The 23,792-nt window shown below is 38.2% G+C and overlaps 11 protein-coding genes across 11 annotated transcripts; all 11 read left to right on the top strand.

The window, feature by feature from the left end:
- Nucleotides 1-816: 816 nt before the first annotated feature.
- Nucleotides 817-4,671, top strand: TM35_000016820 (putative ubiquitin-protein ligase; the record flags this gene model as incomplete). The annotated part of the gene is made up of 1 exon (XM_029021363.1): nt 817-4,671. One exon carries the CDS (start codon nt 817-819, stop codon nt 4,669-4,671), a length of 3,855 nt encoding a protein of 1,284 aa, XP_028887871.1.
- Nucleotides 4,672-5,428: 757 nt separating this feature from the next.
- TM35_000016830 (AP-1 complex subunit gamma) lies at nt 5,429-7,849 on the top strand (the record flags this gene model as incomplete). The annotated part of the gene is made up of 1 exon (XM_029021364.1): nt 5,429-7,849. The coding sequence occupies one exon, from the start codon at nt 5,429-5,431 to the stop codon at nt 7,847-7,849; it is 2,421 nt and encodes an 806-aa protein (XP_028887872.1).
- A 744-nt stretch (nt 7,850-8,593) lies between these two features.
- On the top strand, nt 8,594-9,040 carry TM35_000016840 (50S ribosomal protein L7Ae; the record flags this gene model as incomplete). Its single annotated transcript, XM_029021365.1, has 1 exon — nt 8,594-9,040. One exon carries the CDS (start codon nt 8,594-8,596, stop codon nt 9,038-9,040), a length of 447 nt encoding a protein of 148 aa, XP_028887873.1.
- A 557-nt stretch (nt 9,041-9,597) lies between these two features.
- TM35_000016850 (uncharacterized protein) lies at nt 9,598-10,920 on the top strand (the record flags this gene model as incomplete). Its single annotated transcript, XM_029021366.1, has 1 exon — nt 9,598-10,920. The coding sequence occupies one exon, from the start codon at nt 9,598-9,600 to the stop codon at nt 10,918-10,920; it is 1,323 nt and encodes a 440-aa protein (XP_028887874.1).
- A 330-nt stretch (nt 10,921-11,250) lies between these two features.
- TM35_000016860 (uncharacterized protein) lies at nt 11,251-12,732 on the top strand (the record flags this gene model as incomplete). The annotated part of the gene is made up of 1 exon (XM_029021367.1): nt 11,251-12,732. One exon carries the CDS (start codon nt 11,251-11,253, stop codon nt 12,730-12,732), a length of 1,482 nt encoding a protein of 493 aa, XP_028887875.1.
- A 289-nt stretch (nt 12,733-13,021) lies between these two features.
- TM35_000016870 (uncharacterized protein) lies at nt 13,022-13,339 on the top strand (the record flags this gene model as incomplete). The annotated part of the gene is made up of 1 exon (XM_029021368.1): nt 13,022-13,339. One exon carries the CDS (start codon nt 13,022-13,024, stop codon nt 13,337-13,339), a length of 318 nt encoding a protein of 105 aa, XP_028887876.1.
- A 684-nt stretch (nt 13,340-14,023) lies between these two features.
- TM35_000016880 (uncharacterized protein) lies at nt 14,024-15,511 on the top strand (the record flags this gene model as incomplete). The annotated part of the gene is made up of 1 exon (XM_029021369.1): nt 14,024-15,511. The coding sequence occupies one exon, from the start codon at nt 14,024-14,026 to the stop codon at nt 15,509-15,511; it is 1,488 nt and encodes a 495-aa protein (XP_028887877.1).
- Nucleotides 15,512-17,771: 2,260 nt separating this feature from the next.
- Nucleotides 17,772-18,584, top strand: TM35_000016890 (uncharacterized protein; the record flags this gene model as incomplete). The annotated part of the gene is made up of 1 exon (XM_029021370.1): nt 17,772-18,584. The coding sequence occupies one exon, from the start codon at nt 17,772-17,774 to the stop codon at nt 18,582-18,584; it is 813 nt and encodes a 270-aa protein (XP_028887878.1).
- Nucleotides 18,585-18,892: 308 nt separating this feature from the next.
- On the top strand, nt 18,893-19,885 carry TM35_000016900 (putative geranylgeranyl transferase type II beta subunit; the record flags this gene model as incomplete). Its single annotated transcript, XM_029021371.1, has 1 exon — nt 18,893-19,885. One exon carries the CDS (start codon nt 18,893-18,895, stop codon nt 19,883-19,885), a length of 993 nt encoding a protein of 330 aa, XP_028887879.1.
- Nucleotides 19,886-20,283: 398 nt separating this feature from the next.
- TM35_000016910 (uncharacterized protein) lies at nt 20,284-21,498 on the top strand (the record flags this gene model as incomplete). Its single annotated transcript, XM_029021372.1, has 1 exon — nt 20,284-21,498. One exon carries the CDS (start codon nt 20,284-20,286, stop codon nt 21,496-21,498), a length of 1,215 nt encoding a protein of 404 aa, XP_028887880.1.
- Nucleotides 21,499-22,121: 623 nt separating this feature from the next.
- TM35_000016920 (uncharacterized protein) lies at nt 22,122-23,792 on the top strand (the record flags this gene model as incomplete). The annotated part of the gene is made up of 1 exon (XM_029021373.1): nt 22,122-23,792. A coding segment is annotated over one exon (1,671 nt), but the record flags the coding sequence as incomplete, so codon positions are not given.

Raw genomic sequence — 23,792 nt, forward strand, 5'->3', positions numbered from 1 at the left:
ATGGGAGGAGATTAGCGGAAGATCGTTCTTAATTATTTTTTTTTTTTTTTTTTTTAATTAGTTATCCCTATATATCTGTTTTTCTTTTTTCTCCCTTTCACTTTTCTTAATTGTTTCTTAATGATACATCCACAGGAAGAATAACAACGCCAACAATATTATTTCTTTTTTTATATATATATATCGCATATTTTGTTGGCCACCGTCCCATGTATGCTCCAGATTATAGAAAACAACCGTGGAAACGATTTTTACTTGGATGGCCTGCACTTGTAGTTACATGGTTGTACATTATCTGGTTTGTGTCCCGTATTGTAGAATGTTGGAGTAGACCAATAGTGAAGGGGAGTCGCTCAGTGATGGATCCCGGCTGGTATGTGGCACTTTTACCATCTATGTGTCCTCCCGTTATTTTTGTAGGTGTCTACGGGAGTTGGATTGGCTGGAAATTCTTTAGACATAATTGATTCTTATGTCTTCTACTATGTGCTTTTTTTTTTTTTTTTCTTTTACCGTGTGAAGAGAAGGAATGGAGTTTGTGTGTATACGTTGCTCTAAAAAATAAAATAAAGATATCTTGAGGTTACTCTTTTATGTTTTTTTTTCTTTTTTTTTTGCGGATAATCCTTCTGATTTTGCACTGCTTTGTGCATTATACTGAACAAGAAAAAAAAAAAATATATGTTTTTTTTTCTTTTTTTTTTGTTGAAATTTTCATTTTTTAATGATAATAATAATAATAATTATTTTTTTTATTATTATTTTCTAATTTGAAGGAGAAGAAAAGAAAGAAAAACTGTCTCTGGAGGAAGCTGAATGTTCTTCGCATTTGACTCTGATACTTCGAGTTCCCCCTACGACTCTCTTTCGAACTTGTGCACTATTCTTGTTATTGCAGAGGAAGCATCAGATGTTCCGCTTCAGCCGTTGTTTCACACTATTAGTGGGGCCTTACAGAAAGGAAGAGGAGATGGCGATGTTGTGGTGATGGCTGCACGAGCGTTGGGACTTCTTCTTGATAAGTTCTCACGGTGTTTTTCTCACTCTGAGAAGGACAAAGTATCAAAGATAGTGAAAAATTGCTTTGAGAATGTGTTTTCATGGGTAAAAAAACGTGAAGTAAATCTTAAACATGAAAAAACTACTGTGAGAGAATTAAAAGAGGAGTTACTAAATTGTCTTTCCCTTGCTGGTAATTGTTCGGGAATATCATCTGTGGTTCCATCCACAGAAGAGCAATTAAAGTTCTGTTTTAACGCATTAGATGGTTCAAAGTGGACCTCTTGCAAAGTACTGCAATACTGTATAGGACTCATTCGTCGGGGTGAATTAAAAGATACTGGTGATCATAAAGTGGTGGAACAGTTACTACATCATCATTTATCATCATTATGCCATCTTGATATTGATCATGAATGGGATGAACTCTTACGTATTGTTGTAGAAGGAATTATCACATACCGCATTTGGCGTGAAAAGAGTATGAATACCACCTTACCAAAGATTGGAAGGAAACGTCAACGACGAGAAGAAGAAAATATGATACGAAATAATAATACTTTTTCTAATGAAACATCCATGAAAAGCATGGAAACCTCCTTACTTGCTATAGGGGAACGTATTTTTACTAGTGGATCTGCAGAATCGCGTCTTCAACTTACATTGGCATGTATTGCAAGTGTGATGGAAACATCTTCTTCTCCTTTAGAGAGAAATAAAAAAGAATTTGAATGGCTTTGTAAGTTACTTCAGCATACCGCTACACGTAGTGCTGGATATTCAAGTCCTTTTGCATATACTCGTGAAAAGACAAGTAAAAGGGATCAATTATGGGTAGACACTTTTCAAGCTTTACCAAATTTACAATGGATAGTTCCCCCATTAGTATGGAGTGCATTAATAGTATTATCTAAACTTTGTGGTGCAAACTTTGGTTTTCGTAAAGAATATATGTGGGCTTGGCGTGGTGATGGTGGTGAATACTATCCTTACTCTAGAGCAGTTAGACAACAATTGACATCAATGTTTTTTTCCGCACAAACATCAAGAAAAGTTTTACAAACACGTCATATATTTGATCTTGGTTCTATGACTGATACTAGTGCTTTAACATTAGTGGTTTCACGAATTCATTTTCAACCAATTCCTAGTGTTCTTACATTTGACGGAAAACTAATGATGCCAGCGGAATCCCTAAAATTTAGTGAAGAGATGTCATCTTTACTTCAGGAAACACTTCGCTCCCTATCATTTGGTCATACACAAGTTGCTACACTAGCTCGTGCTATTCGTTTATACGTTATTTGCAGTGGAATACCTGTTAACCGAGATGAGGGAGTAGTGGCCGCCTTTCGAAGTCTTCACGCTGAGCAGAAACGTTCAGTTGTGGAAGATATTTCCGCCGTATTACTGCAGCGGGATAAACGATGGGCCCCCATCTTGTTGGAAGCTGGAGTGGCTGATGCACTTACCCAATTGCCAGTCTCTACTACCACAGCGGATAAGACTACTTATTCTACAGCAACTTCACAGAGATCTCCTCCCTTGGTTGAACTTATACGATCAGCAGGAAGTTCACCTCAGTTAACTCCAATAAAATTACCGGATTTGGTTGATTTTCCAAGGTTTCTTCAACATGCTTCATCAGAGGAGATGCTTTCATTTATTGAAGGACTGGAACATGTTACACTATCAGAAACTTCCCTTTTGGAAGTTTGTGGAAAGATAAAAAAAGATGCCGGAGTTATCAGACGAATGCGCTCTGCAACACATACTTATATTCTTCGTGTTTTACATCAAACAAGTGTGACTCAACAAGAAGGAAAATCTTTAGTGAATAGAGTATGTGATGCTTCTGATGTTATCAGCATATGTGCACCAGAGAAAAATACAAGTAACTATGCAAGATGTCCTAAAGGTCATCCTCTTCGGATACACTTTAGTATTAACTGGCGATGTAATCTATGTAATTCTTCAAATGCGTTTGGTTCTCTTGCATGTCGAGACTGTGATTATGATTTGTGTTCCGAGTGTAGTAATGCTAAACTTTCTCGAATGGACGTTAGTATGACAGCAGTTGTTGGAGATATAATTCGAGGTTGGCGTGAATGCCGAAGTAAAGAACAAGTAAGAGAGAACTCTTCGTCTGAAAAAATAAACCATACTGTTCTTTTTACTGCTAAAGGTATACTTCCAAGTGGTTTTTCAGCGTCTACTCTTCGAGGAGAAGAAGTACATTTTGCTGAAGTAGATAAAAAATGTGAATGTGGTATTTCTGTACCTTCTTCTATTGCAAATTTAATGGAACATATTCCTTCCTATAGTCCTTTAAAAATTTTCCTACACACCTTTGATGCACTTGAACAATGGAATGATATTGAACCTGCTATTGTAGATGCTTTGGAATCATGTGGTGCTGAAATATTTGAACGTGGCATAACGGGTATTCCTTTGCGTGTTATTCATGTAATTCAAGCTATAGCTCCGTATATATCATTATCCTTTAAACGTGATACAGCTCATTTTCTTGCTGTTGGATGCCGTCGATTTGGATTATATCACCTACAAGATGTAAATGCACGTGTACGTGGAATGATTGTAGGAGATATTAGCAGTAATGGATTGGCAACTAAAGTTTCTGTTAAAAGAGAAACTGAGGCGATAACACAGACACTATTTAATACTTTTATTCAGTATCCAACTTTAAGAAATAAGGTTGAGTTTAATTTTGAAGGTGAAGAAGGTACTGGTGAGGGACCAACACAAGAACTTTATGCAGAAGTTTCGAGACGTTACCGGGATATGACAAAATTATGGCATGAACGTGATGATGGGTCATGTATTGCCTTTCCTACTTTAAAACAAGTTTACAGTAAAGAATTTTATGTCCTTGGTGCCTGCTGTGGTCGTGCTTTTGTAGATGGTTATACAATGGATATTGATTTACTTCCTATAGTTTGGCCTTTTATTCGTTCACAATCATACTCTCCAGAGTTGTACTGGCGTGTTCTCTCTGAGTTAGAACCTGCTTTAACCAACTCGTACAATCATTTACTAAACTCTACGGATGAGGAGTTGGCCGAGATGGGAATTGAGCAGGATGAACACGGTACCCTCTTAACGGCATCTACTGCCAAGGCGTATGTGCAGCGGTGTGTGGAGGAACACTTGACGCATGCCTTAATGAACCTTCACTGGTTTTCGCTTGGTCTCTGCGGTGTGGTGGACCCCCGCGCCTTCCTGCTGCTCACGGATGAGGAGATGAGTGTTGTGCTGTGCGGCTCCAGCGGCCCGGACGACGGCAGCGAGCGTCTCTTTGGTGAGGCGGCACTGCGGGCGGCGTTGGTGGAGGCGCACGGCTACGCGGCGGGCTCGCGGGAAGTCGGAATGTTCGCCGCGATCGTCGGCGGGGAGTTCACGCGGGAGCAGCAGCGGCTCTTCCTCGAGTTCCTCACCGGCAGCCCCCGCCTGCCACTCAACGGCCTCGCCGGCCTCGCGCGGAAGATCACGGTGGTGCGCAAAGAACTCGAGGGCCGCGGCGAACAGACACTCCCCTCCTGCAATACCTGTTTTCTCTACTTTAAACTACCGCCATACTCCACTCACGACATTATGAAGGAACGGCTACTCACCGCCATCACAGAGGGAAGACAAAACTTTAGCTTGTCGTAATATATCAGCAGTATGTGTGCATTTCTGATTATTGGGGGTGTGCCCGCGTTCGATCTTTTTGCTAATTGTTTTTTTTTTTTTTTCTTGTTTTTCCCTTCTGGTGTGCCTTCCGTTTTTTTATTTGCTTCATTATATATATATATATATATGGTCATACTTGGATATAAAGAAGAGAAGGAGAAAATTAAAAAAAAAAAAAATAATAATAAATAAAAAGATCATCAAGTAAAACCCTGGGGGGTTTAAAAAGTAAGGGAAAGTGAAGAAGAAAAAGGTATAATTTCCGCATCGAATAAATAAAAAATGGATTCTTACCCAACCTTTTTTTATTTTATTTTCTCACCCTTACACTCGTATCTGGGTGAATAAAGGTGGGGGCAGAATTCATTCTCTTGTTTTCTCTCTCCCTCTCTCCTTATAATGTAATGAATTTGCCCTTATTGGAACTTCCCAATATGGTATTAAGATATTTTATTTGAAATATATTCAAACAAAATTTATCTGTTTTATTTTATTTTATTTTTTTCTTTAAAAACAAAAAAAAAAATATGATTACCAAATAATTATCACTTTCTCTGAAGTATCCTTCTTTTCGATTGTGTAGTGGTGGTATCATCGAAAGAAGATATCAAAAAAAAAAGAACATTATAAAGAAAACAACAATAGTGAGCAAAAAAAAAAGGAAAGAAAACAATAGCAAGAAAACGAAAAATAGAAACGAAGAAAAAAGAAAAACAAAAAAAAAGCAGGAAATAAAATGTCTACACCTAATACAACAAGACTACGGGATTTAATTGCCGCTGTACGTCAATGCAAGACTGCTGCTGAGGAGCGTGCGCTTATCAACAGAGAAAGTGCACATATTCGTGAAGCATTCCGTGAAAACCGACCGTTTCTTCGTACGCGTAATATGTTGAAGTTACTGTACATCTCCATGCTTGGTTACCCAACAGAGTTTGGTCAGGTTGAGGTATTGAGTCTGTTGGCGCAGGCAGATTATGCGGGGAAGCGTGTTGGTTACCTTACACTACAGATGGTGCTTGACGAGAATGATGAAGTACTTACATTGTCGGAGAACCACATTAAAAAAGATTTAACGCAAGGACAATCCCTCATTCAGTCTATGGCATTGAATGTGGTAGCGAATATTGCGAGTGAGGTGATGGCACGTGATATGCTTGATGAGATATCTAAACTTGTTACTTCATCAAATGCTTACTTGGGAAAAAAGGCTTGTCTCGCAGCTATACGAATTGTGAAAAAGATTCCTGACTATGCTGAGATATTTTTGGAGACATTTTCAAATTTATTTCTTGAACGTACTCCAAGTGTACTTATTTGTTCTGTTACTCTTGTTAACGAGTGTCTACAACTTCCACAGGGTGAACAATTTTTATCTAAATACCGTTTGATGGCAAATGCTGCAGTACGTGTTTTGAAGCAGCTAGTTTTATCGTCACGTGTGACGGATCAAGATGTTTGTGGAATTTCTGATCCTTTCCTTCAAGTAAAGATTCTGGAATTTATGCGACTTATAGGAAAAGGGAGTCCTGTTACTTCTGAAGCTTTAAATGATGTATTAGCGCAAGTACTTACTAATACCGATGGAAGTCGAAATGTTGGTTCTGCAGTTCAATATGAATGTGTAAGGACTATTTACGCTATAGAAGGAGATGAAGGACTTCGTACTTTAGGTATTAATACAATAGGTCGTTTCCTTTCTTCAACTGACAATAATCTACGTTTTGTAGCATTACAATCATTATTAAATTATTCTTCTCGAGATGCAGATGCTGTTCGAGAACATCAATATACAATATTGGATTGTTTGAAAGATGTGGATATTTCTATCCGCCGACGTGCTGTGGATCTTACGGTAGCACTTGTAAATGAAAAAAATGTCCGTTTGCTTGTACCTGATTTAATTTCTTATTTAACTGTATGTGTTGAAGAGATGCGAGAGGATGTGACGTTGCACTTATGTCGGATTATAGAGAGTAAATCACCAAGTACTGAGTGGCGTGTCGAACTTTCGCTTCGTCTTTTACGTTTGGCGAAGCAATATGCTCCAATAGATTTCGCTACTCGGTTTATTGCTTTACTTTCAAATGAATCCACAGAAATTCAAACATCGGCAGTTTTATCGATGTGGGAAGAGGCTTCATACCCATTTGATGCCCTTCATCAATCTCGCAAAGCATTTCTTTTGGCAGCCGTATGGGGTATTGGTGAGTATGCGGATCTTTTAATCCCTGCAAAAGGATTAAAACCAGAAGATGTAGCTATTTGTATTGCTGATATTACTAATAATAGCGCATTTAATATGATTAAATGCTATGGCTTAACGGCATTAATGAAAATAGCTTCTAGATTTCCATCGACAAAAACAACTGTTCTTCCAGTATTTGCAAATTACGCTACATGTTTGGATTGTGAATTACAACAAAGAGCGTGTGAGTATACTTCATTACTTGAATCATTTCCAGAGGAAGCTACTTTCAGTTTTTCTCGTATGCCACCTATTTATCAAGCAGATGAAGAAGAAGACTCTGTTCAACCTGTTCCTGAAGTAAATCTTCCACCTGAATTTTTACAGCAACAAGCTGCAGTTGCATTGGATGACTTATTTAATGTAAATGCAAATACTAGTCTTGCAGCTTCTTCTTCTGGAAATAAAAATATTCAACATACTGCTGCAGATATAGATGACCTTTTCAGTACAAAAAGAGAAGAAGCTTCTGATACAACAGCTTCTTATTTAAATTCGAATGGACCTACTATTGCTAATACAACTCTGGGGACAACGGTATTAGCAGCAGAACCAACAAAAGATTCAGTTGCAGCGGTACCAGTGTTTAACTGTGATGATCTCTCTGTAAGTGTGAGTGGCGTAGAGAAGGAAGGTCTAATAGCAACAAATATTATTGTAGAATCTAAAATTGATACTCCTTTGGAAAATCTTACAATACAAGTAGCAGTACCAAAAACATGTACGTTAGAAATTGGATCTTTGCCATCAACAGTAATTCCAGCTCATGGACGAATGGTACACCATTGTACTGTAGATAACAGAAAAAATACAAAGAATCCCCATCTCTTGATGCTACGGATCAAACTTTTGTATACAGTTAATGGGACTCCACGTTCGCAATTGCTACAGGTGTCTCAGGAAGTGTAACGATGTTGCCCTTTTACTCCTTATTTTATTTTCTTTCTTCCTTATGTTTCCACTGATTTTCTTTTATTTATCTCTTTCTATCTTTGTATTATCATGCTGTAAAGCACTTTTTGTCTTTATATATATATTATCAGTTTTCTCGTTTAGTTACCTATATATGTATATACATACGTACATATATAGAATTATCTGATTTAGGAATGTCGCTTTTGCAGATTTCCATACACAACAGAAACGATAAACAATAAAACCAGTAGCAAAGAAGCAATAGAGAGAAAAGAAAGGAAGTTTGAGGAGTTGCGAGTGATATCTGCTGCGTTCGTTTTACCGTTCGCTGCCTTTCTTACTTCGTTTTTCTTATGATGAGTATCTTTCTTTAAAAAAAAAAAAAAAAAAAAAATTCCCTCCTTATCTTCTTATTCTTGAATAACTCATGAAATACAACACAGGTGGGTTGTATCTGTATATATATATTTTTTTCTTTCTTTCTTTCTTTCTTTCTTTCTTTCTTTTTTTTTTCTCTTTTCTGGGGTTTCACCTGAGACGCTGCCGCTTCATTCCTCTGAGGTGGACGAGACAGACCGAAAGAAATCTCATCAAGAGAATAACTCACGAATAACTAACTAAGAAGGAAAAGAACGAAACACATACCCTGAGACTCTTATATCTAAGCAATCAAGAAGAAGGAAATCCCACACTAAAGAAAAGAAAAAAAAAAGAAAGACTCTACTATTAACGCACATCATGGCTGACAAGAACGAGGAACAGCAGAACACGGAGGAGTACGACTACGACCGTAAACTCTACCGCTGCCCCATCTCGTGGCCTATCACCGCCGACAAGCCCAAGATGACCAAGAAGGTGTACTCCCTCGTGAAGAAGACCGTGACGAAGAGCAAGAAGGGCATCGTGAAGGGCATCAAGGACGTCACGAAGGCCATCCGCAAGGGACAAAAAGGAATTCTCATCCTCGGCGCCGACGCCTCGCCGTACGATGTCGTCTCGCACTTCCCGGTGATGGCAGAGGAGGCGAAGATCCCGTACGTGTGGGTGCCGTCGCGTCAGGACTTAGGAACCGCAACCCAATGCAAGCGGGCCACCTCAGTTGTGCTGCTGAAGTCCGATCCAGATTTTCAGTCCAGCTACGAGAAGATTGTGTTGGCAATAGAGGACCTGAACTCAGAGGAGTAGAGTTGAGTGATGGAACTGTTGGAAATGGGTGAAAAAAGAAAAAAAAAACTTTTTTTTTACTGTGTGTGTGTGTTCTCGTTATAAATTCACGTTACTAATGCATGGTCATTCTGCAGTGATGGAGTGACAGGAGAGAGAAAAAAAAAGGAAAGAAAAGAAAAATGGAGCGATAGAGTAATGAAGTGTGACGTTCTTTTTCTTTGCTTTTTTTTTTTTTTCTTCCTTTTTTACTTTCGCACATGATTTGGCATTCTAGTAATGCTGTTGCGTTTTTTTTGTTGTTGTTGTTGTTCTCGTTTTTGTTATCCTTTCTCCCTTTACTCCTTTATTATGTTTTTATTTCTTTTTTTCATTTTTTATTTTTCTTCTTTTCGTGTCATGGGGTACACCCACTCACCCACACAAACAAACAACAACAAAAAAGAGAAATAAACCCCCTTTTCAACTGAAGACTTGTAAAAGGTTAGTGTTCGAAAGGGAAATAAATAAAAAATATACAAAAATACATATCACATTATTACATATAAACAACAGAAATTCTACTCTCTACTACCCTAATGCTCTTGAATGCTACTTTACACCGTAGTTGGTATGCTGCAGGTGATATTGTTCGAGCTGAGATTTGTCTCCATAGTCTCCCAAATACGCATGGTGGGATAACTAATGAACTACTTATGCGTTTTAGGCAAGTAGATAATTACTTTGCGGAAATAGATAATGATAATCCTCGTTCCATTCATGTGCATACATTATCGGCACAGATTATTGGTATTTGTGATGTGGATTCTCGTCGTATTCAATATGAGCTTAAAGAAGAAACGTCTAAAAATGAACAATCTAGAGCATTTGTTGAAGAAAAAATTTCAAAATATCATGAAATTCACAAACTTTTTTCATCTAAAGAGTTTTCCATTGCTAAGGAAATACCTTTTCATGAGAGAGAAACTAAGGCTTTCACAGTGACATTTGCTCTTCCAGATTACTTACCACCTTCATATCGTGGACAATGTGCGCGATTCTATTATGGACTTCATCTTTATGGTACTTATTCTGGACCACGTGGAAGAAGTATCCCTATGAAACTACGTCTTCCTATAAAAGTATTTTCTTCACAAGCAGTTATAAGTCCGTTATTACTTCCTCCATATTTTCCTTTAGAAAATTTTGACTTTGGAGAAAAAGTTGTCTTGCTACAACCTGTTCCTTCACCAGCTGTAACAGACCCTCTTCAAGATGATTTAATGCCATCTGATGTAGAGACTTTTAGTGTTCGTCACCTTTGGAAAAGAGCATCAAACTCAATTGCGAAGCAACTTTCTGAGCAACGAACTCCATTAGAGTACCCTGTAAAACTTGGAGGAGAAGTTGTAGTAAGTGTAATTATTCTATCTACAACAGTTAACATTGGTGAATCATTAAATGGTGTTTTTGTACTTCGACCTAATCTCAAATCTCAACTGATAAAAGTTATTGGAGGCGTTGAATTTCTTGAGTGTTGCTGTAGTGATCATTTAAAAAAGGGAATCACATGTTACCCACTTCCAGGAGAAAGGGAAAAGGGTCTGACAGTTGTGCAGACAACTGTAATTGAGGAGTATGAATGGTCTTTACTTGGGCGAGATTCTGTACCATTTTCTGTTTCCTTTACAAATCCCAATTATTATGCCTCTATGCAAACTGATGTTGTAACAACTTTTTGGCAATTGCGAATACGATTTCTTTGGTCTCATCCATCGGCTGTGCAGCAGTTCTACACAGGTCATAGCGATGGAATTGATATAGCTGAAGATGAACCAGAATTGATACTACCACTAACGATTGTACCACCTCCTCACCGTGAACACCCTCGTATGGGCAACACTGTGCAGGTCCTCTGCTAATTTCTGTACAATAATTACTATTATAATTATTATTATTATTATCAGGAATTATGGAGAGAAATGAAAGGAATTCTAAAGTTATTGTATCATACTACCACTACAAGTACTTCTTATTTGGAATTAGGGGTATTGACAAGTTAAAACCTGCTTTCTAACGGACTTTCTAGCACCAAATGATCTTTTTATTCTGTAATGCGGTGTAGAATCTTTTTATTGTTTTTATTTTTTATTTTTACATTTCTTAAATAGTTTCTTTTTTATCTCGGATTCTTTTTCTTTTTTTTTTCTTTCTTCCTTTTTTTCGTATTCTTGAGGTTGTATCATTTTCCAATGTCTGACGAAAATTTCTCTACTTTATCACTGGATGATGAGCTACCTCTTATTATTGTACGTAAGAGTGGTAAGACTATAGCAGTCGTGAGAGATGACACTTTACAGGGTTGTTTCTTACCTTTTTCTCTGAGTGCATGTGATGTGCAGCGCGTATCGGATCAAGTGGCATTACAAGAAGCCCGTGCGACTACTGCCTTTGATGTTGTAACACGTGAGTGGGCGGTAAAAGTAAAGTTGCGAGTGGCACTTGATGGTGTGCGTAATCATACCCATTGGATTTTGCTTCAATCTAGTAAAGGAACTACACAGGATAATCATACAGAAACAAAATTCTTTAAAGGTACAGAAGAGGGATTACATGAGGCTGTAGCGTGGTTGAAGTGTAGAAAACTTTATGGTTCATATGAAATATGTATGGCGAGTGAGCCGGTACTTTCTGAGTTATCTGTTACGAAAGAGATTGGTTGTCTTCATCTCCCTCAAGAGGATGAAGGAGTTAATGAACGAGTTATTTTTGGGGACTCTGTGACTGAAATAGCTCTTTTTATAGAAGAATTTTTGCAATCCTTTTTTCAAGGCATAAGAACTGAATCCACAGCTGTTTTTTGGCCTTCATTCCTTATGCATCCAGTAAATATTCGTTACAAGATAAATGAAGTGCGTGCAGCCGAACACAATGCTTTATTACTTCCTATGCGTCCTTTACTACATTTAAAACAACGAATAAAAGATTGGGCAACAGCGGATGAACTTCGACCATCACCAGCAGCGAGTGTACCACGTTTGGGTCAAGCGTGGGAAAAACATCTCGTTCGTAATGCACATACACATTTAAGGAGTACTGTACCTATACCAGGAGGTCAAACATGCCTTGTAAGTGGTATGTACGACTACTATCATTATCGTGTGGATGGATTTAAGGATGATGGTTGGGGTTGTGCATATCGTAGTTTACAAACAATTTTATCTTGGTTTCAATATGAAGGACTTATGGATAAGCCGATGCCAGATATTCGTGGTATTCAAGAAATTTTATCAGAGAAAGATCCAGAAAAAATGAATCGTAAAGATTTTTTAGGATCTAAAGATTGGATTGGATCTTTTGAAATTATGATTGTAATTCAACACTTTATTCCAGGTATTGAATGTACTGTTAAACGTATGGAAAGTGGTTCTGATTTAGATACTGATCCTACAGTACAACAACTTCTCTTGGATCATTTCCGACAAAAGAGAGCTTGTCCTATAATGATTGGTGGAAGTAGCTATGCCCATACAATACTTGGTATCGATGTGAATATAGATACTATGGAAGCTCGATACCTAATTGCGGATCCTCATTACTCTAGCCCAGAAACAGTGATGAAGACAGTAATTAATAAAGGCTATGTAGGATGGAAGGAAGCTGGGAAATTTTTTGAGACCAAAAGTTGGTATAATTTGTGCATACCACAACTAAACTCCTATGATCCACGATAAGGAAAAGAGAAGAAAGAAGAGGAGTTATGATCGTCTTTTCAATGGTACAACAACGGAATGGGAGGACTTTCATGAACCTTTTTTTCTTTTCCCTCTGGTTTTCCCCGTTCTTTTTTTTTTTTTTTTGCTTTCACAAATATTCTAATATATGATCAATGAATTAAATAACACACTCACTCTCTCGTGTTTTTTTTTTTTATTTTTTTGCCCTTTAAAAAAATTATTTCTTTTTTTTTTTTCTTCTTTACTCTTGTGTGCATAAAAGAGTTAGGAGGAGGAAAAAAAGAACATGTTTCTTCGACGTGTGGCACCAAAGGGTGCGGCATCAATGGCCGCTGTTCCACTTCTGGTCAGTTCCCGTGGTTACAACATGTTTGTTTTCCGTGATCCCGCACGCCGTCCACAGCTGACAGAGGAGGAGCGTTCTAAAGTGGTTATTAACCAGGCAGAATGGCCGGAAGAGTTCAAGGACTTTGATCCTGATGATCCGTACAAGAAGAGTCCTGAAATTATTGAGGGATTATCCAGCTGGAATCTCTTCCTTTGGGGAGTGGAATGTGCATTTATCTATCAGTTCTATGAGCTGGTGTTCCCAAGGAGTATTTGATAACATGATTGATTTATTGTTGATAAGAGACCTTAAAAAGAAAAAAAATGTAGGATGCCTGGCATTACAGTACAAAATAGGTAGTACCGGTTTGTAGCAGCAGTGGGGGCGCTATAAAGAAGCAAAATAGATGAAAAGAATATAAAATACCCTTTTAACCCTTATAGTATTCATATATATATATATATATGAATATTTTATTTCATGGGTGTGGGGCATGTTTAGGCCTTATGTTCTTTCATGCATTGTTTCTTTTGTGAACACAGCAGCATGCTGGTTTGGTGCTCTGTAGGAGAAAAAAAAAAAAAGAAAAACAGAAGAAAGAACCTTCCTTCTGTCACGTTAGCCGATTGTGATTATTTTAGTGATTACGTGAATTCATCTATTGAATGATTCTTAACCAACCACTAATGGATTTTTTTTTTTTTCTGTTTGTCTTTAGTATTTTTGTTATTATTGTTATTGTCTTTTTTTTCTTGTTTCTCTTGTCATTTTTTTTGCATTATTTGTATACTTTTTAGTGTATTTTGTTTTTTTTTTTTCCTTCCCTAATACCCTTGATTTCCGTTTCCGCTCTGTGAGAAACCACGTCGACGGTGTTTGCTCATTTTTTTCTGGGAACTTCTTCACGCAATCTATCTTTTATTTTTGCAGTGGTTACTCTGTTCACCGGAAATATCTGCAATGCCATTGACACACAGCGCTGACGCGGAATGCGGGGATATTGTGTTTGAGCGTCCACGACGTCTGGGGCCGGGAGTGGAGGTTTTCAATGCAAATGATGTGCCAATTACACCTATTGGTCCATGTGTTCAACCAGAGGAGTATCCAAGCAAACTAAGCATTAATGAGAACACCTTTTCGTGTTTTAACAACACAGAAAGTACACCACCGTCGTTAGGCTCATTTGCATCTCAAATGGGGGGTCTCAGCGAATCTCAAACACGATCTCTGGAAAACTCCAGCAGTTTTTCTATGCGGAAAAGCCTCACAAATAATCACCGTGTTTTGCAACACCAACTCCGACGTATTCTTCTTGTGGGAAAACCGGGACTTATCTGTACACATGTGGCATCCAAGTTATTAAAGAATGGACATCATGTGCGACTGTTAGAGCGTGATTACCGTAGTAAAATAGCTCTTCGAAGTTTAGCAAAACTTGTTGAAACTCGACCCTCACGTTTGTCATTGTTTTACGAAGATGATATTTCATTGGCTGTAGCTGACTGTGATGGTGTCGTTTACCTTGACGGTCCTGACACTTCAGATGCTTCCGATACCGAAGAGATTCAGAAGCGCTTTTTGGAATCCATGCAAGATTTATTTATTTCCATAAGAAACAATGGTAAAAGTGTTCGATGGGTTGTTTTGATAACTCCGGCCTCCAGTATGTTTCCTGTTGAAACTACACTACTTGAAAAGAAACGTCGAGAACAACAAGCCCAACGTGTAGCACTGCGGGAGGCAATGCGTTTATCAGAGAAGTCAGGTGTTCCATTGACGGTGATTCTCCATTCCATGGTGGTGGGACCATCCCTCATTGGCGAGTGTGACGGTAACGTGCAGGCCTTTGTGAACTTCTCGAGGCAAAAACGATGTTTCACCACTCCGCTTTATTACAATATAGTGGATGTGAGAGATGTTGCCGAGGCATGTGTTGCCGTATTGTTATCTCCTGCGGCTGCACATCAGCTTTATATTCTCTCTGCTGGTGAAATGAGTCTTGGGCAGATGGCGACGACGCTGCATGAGTGTATTCCTACGCTCTCATCGCCCACACTGGAGTTACCAGCGCCTGTCGCAAAGTTGTTGATGAAACTCGGCGTCTTAAATCTTATTGGGTGTCACTTTTGTGAATGTATTGCAAGCGAGCGGTTTGGTTACCGCTACACCTTAAGTAGTCGAAAGGCACAACGTCAACTTGGAATTCAATTGCGCAGTCCACCGGTAGCTCTTATTACGGCTGTGGCACAAACACTCAATCTACCAGCAGAGGAACCGCAGGAACATCTTGTTACTGTTCCTCCCCTTCATGTAAAGATTGATGGTGCTCGTTGGCAGAGATGGCAGAAGGGATTTCTTCTTGCTGGAATGTGCACCGTTTTTTGTGCGATTGGGTATGTTGGCGGTATATACTTTTTTTCAAGGCAAATAGAAGTGAAATGCAAATAAATGCAGCTACATCTAAAGTGAGAATCACAGTGAATTCTAATATATATGCCCCTTTTTTCTTTTTTTTTTTCTCTGTGGTCTCCTTTATCCTTTACCCTTTATATATTTATGGGTATATATATGTGTGTGTGCATTTTCAATAGTGGCCTCCTTTTTCTATATTGTATCCCATTCACTTTCACTTAAACAAAATAAATAATGATTGTCTATTTGGTTTCGTGGTAGGAATTTTTTTTTTTTCTTATTTTTCTCATGTGTCTGTTTTCCTTTTTTTTTTGTTGTTGTACTTACTTGCCTAACAGACACGTGAGAACAACGAAAATCAAAAACAAACAAACAAAAAAAAAAACGAAAAAAAAAAAAAAATACATAAGTAAACAATTTATATTGCAAAGAATTGGTTTCCTGTTGCTGACAGCTGTTACCTTTTTTTTTTTTTTTAATGTCTTGGGACAGCCCAGACTTTTTACTATCTGGGAGAGGTAATATTGCTGTTTTTCCTTTTTCTCATTCCCCGCACTCTTCCTATCTCGCCTTAAATATGATGGTACATAATGGGAAATGAGCTACAATGGTGTAGCAAGATCCGTAGTATTTGACCATCGTGGTAAGATAGTGATGGGTTTGAGGGGATCAGCACAATAGACTGAATGAGACGAAGGTTAAGCGAATGAAGAAAGAAAGAAAAATGAGAAATACACACACACACACACTCATGTACACACATATAAACAGAGATACTTCTATACACAGAAGGCAAAAAAAAAAAAAAATGAGAAGTTGTAATTTGGATACCACTTCTTTCGGCGGATTCTTACAAGGCTTTATATATCTGAGTAATAAGCATTAGAGAAACGAATTTCACTGATGTCAGGTATGTTTTTTTTTTTTTTTTTTTTTTTTTTTTTTTTTTTTTTTTTTTTCGTTTTTATCATCATTTTTCATTTTTATTTATTGATCTGGCTGTTGAAGGGATCAAAATAAAAGCAAAAAATAAAAAAAAAAAGAAAAAGAGCGATCTAATGAAGAGTGGATGATCATGGTTATGAAGAGAAGTATCAGGAGATATGCGGTACGAGAGATTGTTCCCGTAAACTTCTTATTCCTTTCACTTTTTCATGGACTTTATTGAAAAACTTTTCGTATAAAAGTAAATCTTCTTTTTTTCTAAATAGCTTTTCTTTTTGAGTGACTCTATCTGATTGAAGACAGATTAAAGATGTAACTCCTATTTACGTACATACAGATGTATGTTTCTTTATATATGTGCGTTTATTATAAATAATGCGTTGACTTGTATGTATATGAATCTATATATAGGTGTTAGAGAGGTTTTTCTTGCATAGAAATAAATCACCTTACCGTCCGTAGCAATGGAGACGAAGAAAATAGAGGGAGTATTCTTTGAGTAAGGTGTTCATAGGCTGATTTTTTTTTCTTTTTCGTAATATAGGTTGAAAGAGAAAAAAAAAAATTCTGATTATATGAGGAAAAGAAAGTACCAAACAAAACGATGACTTTTAGTGAGAATGTTATAGCAATATATTTTTGTCTTTTTTACGTCTGATGTGCTTTTTAAGTTTTACATGTAGAATATTATGGATGGTGGAAATGCTCTCTGCTGACTGTTTGTTTTCTCCTTTCTGCCGCTTGTGTCTTTTATTATTATTATTATTATTATTATTATTATTATTATTATTATTTACGTGTCATTTCTGATTTTTTTCATTGCTTTATTTGCCAGTGCTATTGCGCCAGGCGAACATGGTACATCAATGGCCTCCCATTCCCAGGGATCACATGGACGTCCATGAAGGTCAGACTAATTTCTAAGATGATATTCTTTTAGTTTTATTTTTATTCTGCGGAGAATTAATACCGCTGCCTAGTCCCTTTGTTTGGTGATTTCTTGCTGTGTACTTGTTTTCTTCTTTTTTTTTTTTCGTTGTTGGTTCTATCTGTTTCCCTCTTCACATATATTGCTCTCTTTTCCATTTTTTTTTTTTTTTTCATTTTCCTTACGATTTGCATTAGAATACAAACGAGGAGCAAAACAGGAAAACAACAAGAACAACAAGAAAAAAAGAAACGAGAAAGTGAAGTTATCACACTCCCAATTAGTGACTGTTTTGTTTTTTTTTAAATTGTTTTCATTGCTTCTTCAAAAAAAAAAAAAAAATAGTAATAATAATAATAATAATAATAATAATAATAATAATAATAATAATAATAATAATCGGAGTACTTTAGAGTGAGATTTATGTTTCGATGCGCAACACATTTGGAGTCTCTCTTCGTGAAGTGCGTGGCCACACCGCGTCGTGTGTCCAGTCGGTATTACTGTCGAAGCTACACACATCGCAATGCGAAACCGAGTAACCATTCAGCGAATCGTACTAGTACTGGAGCGGCGGGAGTAGCAACACCACCAATAGAAGAATCCACAAACAAAACCACTAGTCAGAACGAAGCACAAGAAGATGTTGGTCCATCACGAGAGAGTGTAGGAAGACGCTTGTTCACTTCATGGCAACAAGGTGTAGTTGCGAGTATTGGTGCTGTTATGGGGATAGGTGCTATTTGTTTCTTTTTTTATGCACCCGTGAAGGAAGATACTGTACATCACACAGCTGTTGTGGCATCTGAGGCTCTGGGAGATGTACGTTTGCGTGAACAAGCTATACAACTTTCAAAGGCTGTTGTAGAAAGTGTTTTAAATGATCAAAAAACTTTAGAACTTGTTGTGCGACTAGTGGTACAGTTGTTAAGACAAGATGACACTATGATAGCTGTTTCTTCTTTTCTACGAGCCCTTTTTGAGGATCATTATACTCAGGAGGTAAGCAAGAAATTTGTTCTCATGACTGTACTTGACCCATGGATTCAGGAGCAGTTGCGTGGTATAGCGAAAGACTTGGCGAAAGGATTATTGTGTGATCCCGAAATAAAAGAGGCACTTGTTAATTTACTAACAGTTTCTGCTGCTACATCATTGCAAGATGAGGAGTTGCGTTGCGATGCGGCACGTGCCGTGAGGCTTGTTGCGAAGCTTGTCATTAACCCATGGTCCTGAAATTGTTTTTTTTTTTTTTTTCTGTTTGTTTGTTTGGGTTTTCTTACAACCCCCCATTCTGGAAATGGTAAGAATAGTTTTCTTTAGAATTTTTTTTTGTTTTTGATTTCCATCCCTTTGGTTCTCTAATAGAGAGATGGAGAAAAATTCAAAAGTATAGGATGGAATAGATGCTCTCTTTTTATATATCTATATGTCTTTCTTTATTTCTTCTGTATCTATTTCTGTATATATGTAGTATTAGTACTAAAACAAAAAAAAATCTTTTTTTTTTTTTATTTTAGTACATTACACGGATAAAAGAAATAATGGTAGAAACTTCTAAAGATCTGCTAGTTGATTTACATATCAAGTTTATACTGAGCCAAGATGAACAAAAAGACAAGATGAGCTACTGGACATTTCAACATTTAAAAATGAATGGTGTTTTCTGGGGTATTAGTGCTATGAATCTTCTAGGTCACCTTGATAAGTTCAAGCGGGAAGATGTGATTTCTTTTGTTCTAGGGTGTTGGAACAGTGACGGTGGTTTTGGTGGGAATGCCGGTCAAGACTCTCATATGTTGTACACTTTGAGCGCTATTCAGCTTCTTTGTTTATTTGATGCGCTTGATGTCATTGACACGGCGAAGTGTGCGCGTTGGGTGGCGTCGCTGCAGCTGCCGGACGGTTCCTTCCAGGGTGATGTGTGGGGGGAGGTGGACACGCGATTTGTGTACATTGCGATGAATTGCCTCTCGCTGCTGGGGCGCCTCTCGCTGATGGACGTGGAGGCGGCCGTCGGTTGGGTGCTGCGCTGCCAGAATTGGGACGGCGGCTTCGGCACGACCCCCGCCGCGGAGAGCCACGCCGGGCAGATCTTCTGCTGCCTCGGCGCCCTCCGCATCGCCAACGCCCTCCACCGCGTGGACGGCCAGCGACTCGCCGCGTGGCTCGCGATGCGACAACTCCCCACCGGCGGCCTCAACGGGCGGCCAGAGAAGAAGGCGGATGTCTGTTACAGCTGGTGGGTCGTCGCCTCCCTCGCCATGCTGGGCCGCACTAGCTGGATCGACAGAGACGCACTCTTCGCATTCATACTCACATGTCAGGACGAAGAGGATGGCGGCATCGCAGATAAACCGGGAAACGTCGCAGACGTTTACCACACCTTTTACGGTCTCTGCGGCCTCAGTCTCCTCGGTTATAATCACTACCCACTCGCCGAGATTAATCCAGTCTACGCGATGCCATACGATACACTTGAGCGTCTCGGGGTATCGGAAGAGAGGGGTCTACTCGTAGGAAAGAGAGGGAACTAGCCCAAACATCGCTGTGATGTATCTCGTTTCCACTCTCCCCTTCCTTCCTTCCTTCCTTCCTTTATACGTACTGAGAATGGCATAGTTGTATTTCTCTGGAAGAGAGAGAGAGAGAGAGAGAGAGAGAGAGAGAGAGAGTGGGGAGTGAACAAGGCGGTTCAAAGAAGGATATGGAGAAGAAGAAACGGACAATAACAACAACAACAACAAAAATATGCTGGAAGAAAAATTGTTTTTCTATTATTATTATATTTATTGTTATTATTATATTTATTATTATTCTCTTTGCTACGTAGGAAACTATTTATTTGAGTAATTTTTGTATTCTTTTATTTTTTTTTATTATTCTTTTTTCTTTCTTACTTTTAATGGCAGTGACAGAGTGAGGATGAATAATAATGCAACGTATTGCCATTAATGCTTCTTTACGACGTTTCCTTTGGGTTGTTCAACAGGAACAAATTCAACAACAACATCAACAGCAACAGTTATTGTTTCAAAAATATCGTTTGACTACCGTGGACGAAAGAGCAGTACCTGGTCTCGTGAACCACCGCCGGTTACTGCAGAAAATTATGGACACTGAGGAGTCTGATCACATAAAAGGCAAACGTATTCGAGGGGTTTTAAAAAAAATGGAAGCGAATTACATGAATTGGTTAGAAGAGTGCGGGGCCATGGAGTGTCTGCAGCTGCTCGAGACTTTAAGAAAGGCGTCGCGATACTTCAAGGGGAATCGTGGCAGCACAACAGATGCCCACTCTAATAAAAATAATAATAATAATAATAATAATAATAATAATAATAATAACAATAACGATTGGTCTGGTGCCTCACCGTACTTTTCGCCAGAGTTCAGTGATTGGCTCTGCGCCGTACTGCAGCGAGGTGCGCGATATGCCTCGCGTCCTGAGGAGGAACTCGCGTTGCTCTCCGCCGCTGCTGAACTGGAGCTGGCAGACACACAGACACTGCAGCTACTCACTCATAAACTAACGAGTCGCGATTATACAACAAAGGCATCGCCTGATGATCTGGTACGAGTTCTGCGACTGGTGTCATTACTTGTAAAGCGATGTCGAATGCCAATTCCCCCCTTAGATCACGTACTCTGTCATTTACCGAGTACCACTCTGGATTCAAGACAATCTCTCACTGTACTTTCATCTCTCTTACGCTTACGAGAACGACATGGTTTCGATGTTGCTCGGGCAGTCTCACGCCGGGCTACCGCACATGTTGAGACATATACAGCGAGAGATGTTATTTTTGCATTGGAGGCTATAGCCCTTTTAAATTGCTGTCATGAGGCATACATAGGGGCTGTATTGGATCGATGTACCGCCCTTCACACACAGCTTCAACCACACGAACTTGGTAGTATTTGCAAATATGTTGCGATGCTAAATACATCTCGGATAACTAACGATACAGCATTGTCTTGTGCCAAAGAGCTGCGTCGACTTCTTCCTGCACTTTTGATTAGGACAGAACAACTTCTTGGACGATTCTCTCTTCGTGATGCTCAATGCATATTAAGATGTTTTGAACGACATAAACTACATCATTCTGTGGTTTTTTCGCGACTGACACCTTTGGCTTCAGAGAATTAAATGGAGAAGATTCTTCAGAATCAGTGTAATGAAAAAAAAAAAAAAAATCTTTTTTTTTTTTCTTTTGCAGATTATTCAACCAAAAAAATTGGTTTGCATAGAATACATTATATACATACATACATATATATGTATTTCTGATGATGGTGTTGCTCTAATNCTCTCTTCGTGATGCTCAATGCATATTAAGATGTTTTGAACGACATAAACTACATCATTCTGTGGTTTTTTCGCGACTGACACCTTTGGCTTCAGTGGTGGTCCCTGTGCTGGTCGGCGGCCTTCGGGGTGGAAAAAAAAAAAAAAAAAAAAAATCTTTTTTTTTTTTCTTTTGCAGATTATTCAACCAAAAAAATTGGTTTGCATAGAATACATTATATACATACATACATATATATGTATTTCTGATGATGGTGTTGCTCTAATACCCTAACTCTAACCCACACTTGCAAATACACAAACGCACACACATACCATTCTCTCTTTCTCTCTCTTTTTCTCTCTCTTCTTCTTTTTACACATATACACTGTAAAATTAACTGGTTTAAAACAATAAAGGTAAAAGAAACCCCCAAGCGAAGGACTACATAGAAAGATACGGGTTGTAAAAAAAAAAAAAAAAGATGAGTAGTGTAGTAGAGGATCAAAATGAGAAAAGTTTGTCCATTGAAGACCCACTTTTAGAGCGTCTGCGGGTGAAACATGAGCAGCTTCGTCTTTCTCACCTTAAACAGTTGCAAAAATCTTTAGATGAAGAACATTCCATGACGTATGCGAAAATGAATAAACTTCCTGTATCTTTGGAACTAGTTTCAGATGAGATAACAGTTGCGCTGAATGAAATTGGCGCACGATGTGAAGAATACCATGTACCCCAAATAGGACAACTTCTCAAAGATGTTCGAGCCATGATGAATCGACAGTTAAGAGAGGCATATTCACACTTAGAGGAAGGCTATAAGTCTGCCTTCCACAAACTGAATGAAGAGGCAATGGAAGCACGGCGAAAGCGGGAGTTAGAAGAACAAAAAGAGCAAGATCGACAGCAACGACTACAACAACAAGAGAAAAAGAAAGATAATGAAACATTAACAGAGTCTACGATACAACATCATTTAAAAACAGATCTGGATTCATTTATTGAAAGACGAAGTCAAAGTACATCTAATATTAAAAGTCAGAAAAAAACTACGGCGCCAAAAGTATTTTCCGTACGAGAAGCTTTTTCAGTTACGACAAGTTTTTTTGCAGAGATGTTAGCAGTTTTATTACGATGTGAAGTAGTACGTATCTATCTTTATGACGAATATGAGAATTTAGTTCCCTCTGCTCGATTCCCTCTCAGTGCCAAAAAAGGAGATCCAATGGCAGGAACAGATTTAGAATTGATGCTAGCGAATGAAGTACATCGTACAGTTTGTCGTAAGTGTATAGCGGTAAATGGAAAAGAGGCACAACATGTTACAATAAGTGAAAGAGATCGTGAAGTAATGGAAGAGGAACTTAGACAAAGTGGTTGGAAGTCTATGACTAGTTGTCTTATTTTTCCTATCTTGTCAAATGAAGGATTTGGACGTTCATATGGAATGATTCATGCGGTAAATAAGCAAGGTATTTCTTATGAACAACCTGGTGTTTTTGATGAGAATGATGAAGTACTTATGTCTGTGGCGACACGACTCTTAGGTGCTTTGTTAACTCGTTATCCTGTAAAATATTTTATGTTACCTGTTGGAAATCTTATACAAAATTATGTTGATCCACAACTATCGAAAAATGTAGACGGAGTTCATCTTCCATCACTTATAGTGGATGAAGTAGAGGCCGCTGCGGAAGTTGGAAATAAAGCTATTCAAATGTGTACCCCTATATTGGTATATCGTGCTCCTATAAATGCTATTTATCAGTCACGTACACTTCGAAAGAAAACTCGTAAACTTGAAGTACTTAATATGATAGACAAAGGTTTGTCTACTGTTGAGTTTAACCTAGTAGCACTTGAGGAACTTTGGAAAACAGGTCATGAGGAGAATACAGTATTATACAAACATTGTCAACAACTTAACGAACAAGTTAATACTCTACAAATACTACTTCGAAATGTTTTAGATGGTATAGGTGCCTCACGTACTATAAGTAATACAATGGAACTATCCAACTATTTACAAATGCTAGAACTTTACTCTCGTCAAGAAAATATTCCAATGATTATGGATCTTATTTCTCAAGTATTACTTAAAGCGAGAGTTCAAGATCAAATTCCACTTGAATCTCAAACTATTACAACAAAACGT

This window comes from Trypanosoma theileri (assembly GCF_002087225.1).
Source record: "Trypanosoma theileri isolate Edinburgh chromosome Unknown TM35_Tth_1_V1, whole genome shotgun sequence".
NCBI classification, from domain to species: domain Eukaryota; phylum Euglenozoa; class Kinetoplastea; order Trypanosomatida; family Trypanosomatidae; genus Trypanosoma; species Trypanosoma theileri.